The 8991-nt window shown below is 32.5% G+C and overlaps 4 protein-coding genes across 4 annotated transcripts; 2 read left to right on the top strand and 2 right to left on the bottom strand. All coding sequences in view use genetic code 12, as the record gives it.

The window, feature by feature from the left end:
• Positions 1–594, bottom strand: J8A68_006110 (uncharacterized protein; the record flags this gene model as incomplete). Its single annotated transcript, XM_049410249.1, has 1 exon — positions 35–594. A coding segment is annotated over one exon (560 nt), but the record flags the coding sequence as incomplete, so codon positions are not given.
• Positions 595–2406: 1812 nt separating this feature from the next.
• Positions 2407–2646, top strand: J8A68_006111 (uncharacterized protein; the record flags this gene model as incomplete). Its single annotated transcript, XM_049410250.1, has 1 exon — positions 2407–2646. The coding sequence occupies one exon, from the start codon at positions 2407–2409 to the stop codon at positions 2644–2646; it is 240 nt and encodes a 79-aa protein (XP_049260611.1).
• Positions 2647–3083: 437 nt separating this feature from the next.
• Positions 3084–4520, top strand: J8A68_006112 (uncharacterized protein; the record flags this gene model as incomplete). The annotated part of the gene is made up of 1 exon (XM_049410251.1): positions 3084–4520. One exon carries the CDS (start codon positions 3084–3086, stop codon positions 4518–4520), a length of 1437 nt encoding a protein of 478 aa, XP_049260612.1.
• A 1232-nt stretch (positions 4521–5752) lies between these two features.
• On the bottom strand, positions 5753–8416 carry J8A68_006113 (uncharacterized protein; the record flags this gene model as incomplete). The annotated part of the gene is made up of 2 exons (XM_049410252.1): positions 5753–7075; positions 7286–8416. The coding sequence occupies 2 exons, from the start codon at positions 8414–8416 to the stop codon at positions 5753–5755; spliced, it is 2454 nt and encodes an 817-aa protein (XP_049260613.1).
• Positions 8417–8991: the final 575 nt, after the last annotated feature.

Below are 8991 nucleotides of genomic sequence, written 5' to 3' on the forward strand. Positions count from 1 at the left end.
CATGGGCATGACATAATTCAATGGAAGGGCATACAAGACATAGATAAAAGGAATTTGAAAAAGAATGTTACCAACAGTAAACATAACTTGGGTATTGACAAAGTCATTCCCTTGCATATTGATAGATTCACGTAAACCACCGATGTACGCGTTAGTTAAATTTGTTGAATCCAAATATTTGATCCAATAGGCCATCATTGAGTAGAGAGTTAACAATAAATCAATCTTTAAGATAAGACGACGTTCTTCTGGAGTATCGTCTTCATGAAACCATTTATACCACTTACGCCTTCCTTTGGTTTCCTTAGTGACTCGGTACTCAAATTCATCGAAGAACTTCCACCAAGGACGATTCTTTTCATCTCGATATTCTAAGTTTGTTGATTCCACCACTTCTATGTGAACTTCAATCTTGGATCCCGACTTTTCGAGAGGTTCTGGCAAGTCAACATCACTGGATTCTTCCTGGGTATCAATAAAGTTACCGAACTCATCTTCATCGACAATTCTTCTCTGAGGTAAAAAACCCCATTTCAATCTACCGAAATATGTAGCAACTTTACTCATTTCTTGTTGTTCAGAGGAGTGAAACATATGAAGTTTAGAACAGACATGAGAAATTGATCATTATTTATACTTGTTAAAATGGGATTTATTTAAAGGTTCGATAAGTGCCATACGTACAAGCACCTTCGGATATCAAAGCAAACAAGAAAAAAAATATGAAGCTCACTCGTTGCTTAAATCTCTTGTCGATTAGAAAAGCTATCAAAACTACAAGACCTGCTCCTCTTGAGTTAGTTCAAGCTTTGATATTTTTTGATGCGGAACTGCAATACACTGCAATTCGTAAAAGTAAGGCTTGGCTTTTAGTTCCATAATTCTTGGGTACTATTTCACATATCTTTGGAGCTTTCGTACAATTCGGGATACTGTATTAAATAGGGAGTGAAACCATCTGTTTCAATTTATGCAAGCTGTAGTTGGTATAGAAAGATCTGGGATAAGTTCCCAAAATAACAAAAGAGTAGATCCGACAGATTGATAGTCTCACATATGCTGTTTGCAGGCTTAAAAATGAAAAAATATATTTTCTGAAATAATTTTGCAATTATAAATTCGAACAAATATTATTTTTTTCTTGTTCCAAATCATATCAGGGCAAGAGATCAAATTCAACATATTTCGCTATCTCCGTGATGGAATTAGAGAGTGTACTGGTGACTCTCTTTCATTGGGTTCAAGTTAAAATCATTTAACTATCTATTACTGTAAGTGAGCCTCAATAGAATAAATCTTTGTTCTATGTTACAATAAAGTAATTATGAGATCTAACACCAACGGATTAAAACCGTTGTGAAATTAAACTAAGAAATCTCAAGACTCGTTCGGCCAAGAGAATGTAAGTCCCCGGTGATTCAAGGTCAATCAACAGGAATGCGAGCGCCGAAATTGAATCAGCAGGAATGCAAGCACCGAAATGCAATCAATAGGAATTCGAGTACCGAAATTAGTAATATAATTCTTGGAAGGGATCAGAGATATCAGTATTAACATTGGTATTATCATAGGCGTTATCAGTAGGAGGGACAATACTCAAGTTACCACGTGAGCTGCCTGGTGCATTAGCGTTCGATGGTGGAGGGGGGTAGCTGAAAGATTCAAAAATTATAAGATACTAAACTTGATAGAATAGTTAATTAAACATATGCAAACAGTCTTGGATTAACTAATAACTCTTTTTTGAATGTATAACGTTTGGTAATGGAGGGAGAACATAGGTGCCAATTCAGGCGAAAACAAAAAGTGTAAGGAATTTATGTTTAGAAAGACCATTACCTACACCAGCCTCATGAATTCCGATGCAAATGAATCAGGGTTGCTATGTACTGTCGTTCTTAAATAAATTATATTTCATTTACTTAAAGCAAGAAACGAAAATAATCATATTCCAATTCTTGTATGGGACTTTCTACAAAAATTCTAAATTTATTAAAACCGAATTGGTTTTGATTTTCCTATGACCCTTAGTAATCATTATTATTATCTTTAATAAGCCCTTTGTATGAAAAAAGAAAAAAAGACACTTATTGACTTTGAAGTCATTTTTACGGGACAATGGGGTGTTTACATTGATAATGGATTACAAATGAAGTTATCTGAACATTTAAAGATGATTCTTATACCAAATTCTATGATAATAATATTTAGTTCTTTGTTAAATTTCTCTGGTAATTTGTGACTGCAAAAAAACAAAGGGAAAGATTACATTTATCTCCCAATCTTTAAAAAATTGTTCAAAACACTAAAGGTTAGTCTCTACGTAATTAGGATTCATACAAAACAAAAATGAGGCTATTGGAGAGTATCAAATACCATTTACAAGTATCCCAAATCTCAGAAATAATGTATCTAGATTCGGATCACGGAAAGGGCAAATGTTCCATCACATTCCCTGACGGATATTCACCACAAGAATATGGACTACGAGAAATCTACACCATAGAAGATGTTGATGGTCTACGTCTATTTGAAGTTATAAGGTATCTTGAAGGGTTGCAAATTGGTTATAGCTTAGAATCTTCAGATGCTAAATTGAGAATGTTATTAAAGTCAAAAGTTTCATCAACATTGAATGATGATTAATAGAGATACGTTAAATATATGACATTAGAATATTGATTGATTGTTAGAAAGGAGTAAGGGATTCATTTTGCCTTGGGAGTTGAAAAATAGTTCTTATTTAAATAATTTTATATTTAATTCTTTAACTATGAGAAATCAGATTTACAACCGAGTAAGAAAAAAAATCTGTTAGGCCAAAAATCGCATTGTCAAATTAAAAAAAAAAAGGATCAAGTTAAAAAACAGACAAATAAAATAAAAACAATTAAAAGTTTGTCAATTGTTGATTTGACANGTTGATTTGACATTTGTTAATCAAATATAAATTTCAAAGGCAATAACTTATTGATTGCTCTTCAATTGATTGGTAATAAATTTCGTTTGTCATTAAGTGAATTAATAATTTCAAAGTACACATACGTAAGGTCCAGATAGATTTTCCATAAAAATTATATCACATGTCACATATTAAAAAGAGAATACTACGAACTATACATGGAGTATTTTCTACCTTATATTTACTGTTAATCATTTTAACAATACCATTAGCATTTGATGTTGGAGGAGTCAATTGTGGTTTAGCATTTTCATTAACAACCCTTGTCGCATATTTCTTATTAACAACAATTAGAATTTTAGTTCGGAGAACAAGATATTTTAGATGGATGTCATTAATATATTATAGTCAACATTTCTTTATTCCAAGTTTATTAACCTTCTTTTTAAGTTATTTTGGTCATGAATTACATAAAGATAATCCATCAAATTTAAATCCAATCTTTATTTGGAAATTATTATTAAGAAATTCCACGGCTGTATTCACAATCTTAGAAGGATTTTGTTCATTATTATTAATTCAAGCTATTGGTCAAACGGTAAATTGGTTAACCATTTATAAATCAGATTCTTGGTTAATTGTTTCGTTGATTGGAAGCGCATCGATAATTACAGGGGCATTTTATTTTTTATATCGAATTTATGTATTTCCATTTACAATTGATATTGCAAGTGCTTCATTATTAGGATCCTTATTAACTACAACAATTGGAATAGGATTATTTGGAATTGTAAGTGGGAAAGGTTCAATCATCGAATCATCCTTGTTATTTGCTTATATTGTTAAATGTATTTATGAAACCTTCCCAATATTATCAGAAGATGCTTCAAAGGCTTTGGCAAATTTATTAAGACAAGCTACTATAAATTTACGTAATGAAATTCCGTTAATTCCTCCATCAATTTTAAACCCAATTTCAGAAGTGGTACCTTTCTTAGCGTTTACTTTACCAGGGTCATTTAAAGGTGTATGGGAATTCTTAATTATGGCAAGTCAGAAATTAACTTTACCATTGTTGTTAAATTTTGCTTATAGAATTGGAGTTTTTTATGCTGCCACCAAAATTATACCTTCATTATATCAAGCGGCTACTTTTGGAGCGATCACTCCACCTAAAACACCTATTCCAAGATCGAGACAAACTTCATCTACCTCTTTATCAAGGATGCAGAGTAGTAATAATGGTTCACAAGATATCAATACAACTCCCGAAGAACCAAATCATAAAGGGATTAGATCCAAAAAAACATTTCATCTTAAACCACCTAGTACTCAACCATCATCAACCTTTCTAAGATTAATATATGCCTATTCACCATGTTTGATAATAGCAGTATACACACATTTGATGATGTCATATATAGGAGAGCTAGGGACAGAGCTACAACTTTGGCCCCTTTGGGATAATGGAGACGTGCCAATTGTTGTGCATCCGTGGCAATTTTGGAATTGGATAAATATGGCTACTACGTTGTTACTATATTCCATTGAATTGCTGGGAAATGATAATTTATCTAGAGGGGGGAATAGTTTAACGAGTCATTGGCCAGTGGAGTAATACTGGGTTAGATTTAATTTTTTAGGGCGCTATCATAAATAGATTTAATTTTTAAGATTTGTCTAATGAAATATTATTTAATTTTTCAATAGTAATACCATTCATATTTAAAATATCTGGTCTTTGAAGAAGGAAGATGTTTAGTGAACTATATCTGTGTTGTTTTCAGAAATTATGCAACTCTCTTCAGCTCCAATAAACCTGCCATCTTTCCAGACAGTGAATATCGAAGTTATAAAAAATCAGAGCTTGACTCTATGTTTGCTTGATGTCTCATCATAATAACCACAAAAAAAGCACACTAATCATCCTTCAAGGTATAGAAAGATCCAGATAGTTTAACATAAATAATATTCAACTTCTTTGAAGCTGCAAAACTATAGACTTGGGAAGTCTGGCATATTTGACTATGCGAAATTTACCATAAGATTTCGTATCATCTTTGTAAAAGCAGACTTTTAGGAAGGGGGGACGTCCATAAGTCAAGAATAAGCTCCATTGCGTTAATCAAATTTGACTTTGATCATTTGTTATAACTATCGTTTAGGACACAAAGCCCCATTGCCGACAGAAATCAATATCATTCCGAAGAATAACACCAACATAGCATCCAATCGGGAGTTAAATAAACCCAATTAGGCAAAAATATACAAAATGATCAAGCTGATAAGAAGATTGACATGAGGCGGCCAAATACATGTATCAGATAAACTTAAACTAGGGATTTCTCTGCCTCTATTCTCCTTGATATGAAAATCGATGAGTATCCAATTATGAATGTCAATTACCAGAGCTTTTGCAAGACAAGACTCAAACGAATTAGTAAAAGACAAACAGATACCATCAATCCTCCAAGAAAAGAATTAAGCAAAGAAAACCTTCAAGCATTCAAAGATACCAATAAACACATATAGGACCACCCATAACCATATCAAAACTCTGAAAAACATTTGACCATTTCGTCAATGGAATTGATGATAATCCATTACGTTTCCGCTGTTGTGACAGGAGACTTTCCCCAAAGCATTTGCATTGATATACACAAAAAGTGAATATCCTTTTGTGAGCTTCGATAACAAATCTTTGACTATGGACGTGAAGTGTAAAAAAAGAAAGAGAAAGAATTATCTGAAATGAAAATTTTTTTATGTTCAGGATGAAGGTCTTCTCAAAAAAAAAAAATTATTGGTCGTGTACTATTTACAAATATCAATCATTTACTTAGGGTTATTTTAACGTAAGAATCTTTCAATCCAAGATTCCGGGAATATCCTGGCAATTAAGTCATATCCTCGAGCTCCAGTTCCACAATACACTACTGGCGGGTTTCGCTTTTCATTATATATTAAATCAAATAAAAGATAATGCAATTGTCTTAAGCTCGTACCTCTTCCAGTGGATTTAATTGGATTTGCCTTATATTGAGATTTGGCAAAATCATCAGAATATAACTCTTTCATCTCAGAAGTCCAAGATCTAACTTCAGTATTGACAAGAGTTTCGATTCTTGGAGGAGAATTTAATCTTTGATTTGAGATATGTAAGTTTCCTAATCTTATTTGAGTAACTGATATTCCATGACATGCTAATTCTCTTGTCAAAGTTGTGAATAAGTTTTTCAATTGGTTTTGGAAAATTGTCTCAGGGGCATGATATGGCATGTTTAATGTACTTAAGATATTGGGGTTAATTAAAATTAATTTTGAATTTTGTTTTCTGATTAATTGAATTAAACCCGAGGATAACAATTTAAGATAAGTTAACGATCTATCATTCAATTTTGTCCATGTGCTAATTGCAATATTTTCAATTGGTCCAATCGGGAAGTATAAACTTGGAGCAAATAAGACTCCTACAAGTCTTAAATTGTGTGCTTTGGCTCCTGGGAAAGGTACAACTGGTAGCTTTAACAATTGATTAAATTTGGAAATATGATCTTCCATACACTTTGATTCGTTTAAATTTAAATAATTAATATCATCAGTTATTGGATTTGATTCAATATATTTAAAATCATTTTCATCCAAAATAGTCAAATAGACAATAAACCCTCTCTTTTCAAAATCGAGAGCAATTAATCTAGTTAAGGGTTCCGTAGGAGACCCAATTATTAAAATAACATCTCTTCTTGCTCCATTAGGTAATTTTGGAACTCTTCTCTTCGTCCTCTTTTCCATTGATGCTGACATATTTGCCCTCCGTTTCCAAAGGAAATAAATACCAGTTGCTCCCAACCCAATAGATAAGATTGAAAGATATTTCATTCTATTCTTACTAATATTATCACATACCCTATCATAGGTGGCGGCAGTTGATGATGGAGGTAATGGAGGCGGCAGAGACCATGGATTATTGTTGGTGGCAAGAATTGAGTCATTTGACTTTGTAAATGGATTCAAGTTGGATAATTTTTCATAATAATCAGAATTTATAAACACATCATGTTTATCAGATATGTAATCAGTCGTTTGATTATAGAACCGTCTGAGAGTCTGAACTGTTGCTTGTACAGGTTCTGCTACCATCTTGTTCTTATTGGTTGGTATGGGGATTGGCTTTCCAAGGAATAAATTCTCGAGCGAAATAAAAAATAAAACATGTGAGAGAGTCTAGAACTTCCATTAAAAGTTCTGAGAATAAATTCATTGAAATTAATTAATACTTAAAGAAACATTTGATTTAAAACGAAAGAAATATCTAACTAAAAAGAAAATACAAAAAAGAAGAAGAAATCGTATCTAAACATGATGAGGGTTAATAGTCACCAGCTTAGAAATCATTTGTGGATTACTTGGATTCCCATCATCTAACAAGTCTTCAAGATCAGGTGGTAAAGAATTATCTAAGCCCAGTAAATTAAATTGACCAGGAGGTGTAATTGGAGAATTCTTTTCACTTGAACCACTGAATAACTTACGTGGCGAATTTCCAACTAAAGTATCATGTTCACTTGCTTCACGAGTGAGGAAACTTAAACTTGGAATTTGACTAACTTTTTCAGCATTATGTTGAGTTTGAGCCCATACTGAACTTAATGGTAATGACAAAACTACCAAAAGGAAACTAATTTGAACCAATTCAGAGTCACCACTGTTGTCAACAAAATAATGAATAAACAAAACAATTGAAGGAATGAATAATGTTTGGGTTGACATAATGAATAAAATATGAAACCCATCAAATTGTTTTAATCCTAAGTATCTTCTTGTTTTGATAGCCATTGCTAATTTACAGACCAATAACACTGACATTAAATTAATGTTAATCGAAAATAATAATGTTGGTAAGTCATTCCAAACATTGGCAACTTCAACAGATTCTTGTCTAATGAAAGCAGCAAATCTATTATGAGATAAGACAGTTGCATTTATATTGAATGCAACAACAACAACTGAAAACAAACCAATAAACGTAGTTGCTGCAATTCCCCAAAAGTTTTTCCCTGGTCTTTGAAACATCACATAAACTTGAAAAGTTAAAGACAATTGAATTAAAGCCACCAAAATGACTTTGAAAGAATTGGAAGCATCGGAAATTGCATAAGAACTACCGTCATAAATACCAGTAAAATAAAAGCTTGGAGTAGATAACCCACCCTGTAAATAATTGATATATAAACCAGATCTAATGGTTTGGATTAATAAAATCAGGGCATTAGTATAAAATAAAACTGACCTAAACACTTGAGTCTTCTTACTATTATAAGAAATACCAATCAAAAAGATGAATAAAACCGAACAAGCACCAATTGAAACTGCAGAAACAACTTGTTTTGCTAGTTGGTCGGCTTGATAATCGTCAAGGGCAAAAAATGGAAGACCATAAAGTTCTTCACTCCCTGGAAAGGAAAAACTGAGGATTATATCACCAGCATTTGAAATTAAATCAGATTCCATGTTTGTAGATATTCGATTTTGTATGTAGAGTAATTTGAATTAATTTTTCCAGGATTGCGGTTCTTTTACTAGCTTTTATAAAGTCGGAGTCTCCCCCTGACAAACATGTCATGTTAAATTTTGCATCAAAAAAATTACCCGTTTGGGATATTGCAATGGCTGCAAAAAATCTACTCGGAACTACTTTTTTTCTTCGTCATAATTCGATGTTACTTTTTTTTAATCAACACCTTATGGCTCCAAGTATGCCAATGATATAATCTAATAAAGATCACATTTTAGGGAATTTGCATGACGAATGGTTTTGATATGTTTTCTGGGAATGTTAATTAAAACTGCTAGCCTGAGGTAGTAGTTTGAAATTGCAGTAGAGAAAACTTTGATAAAGATATACATTTGATACTAGTTTTTTTATACAAGTTGGATAGCAGGAGAACACTCCGATTATGAAATCCACTGCAAATATAAGATTTCGCAAGGACAGGTCGTGTGTGATAGAACGTCTTTTTATGTCGAAAAGGAGATGAAAAATCCACTGTGCCGATAGTGCCCCCCCCCCCCCCAAAAAAAAACAA

This window comes from Hemisphaericaspora subhashii (genome assembly GCF_019202705.1).
Source record: "Hemisphaericaspora subhashii strain CBS 10753 chromosome Unknown scaffold215, whole genome shotgun sequence".
Taxonomy (NCBI): Eukaryota; Fungi; Ascomycota; class Pichiomycetes; order Serinales; family Debaryomycetaceae; genus Hemisphaericaspora; species Hemisphaericaspora subhashii.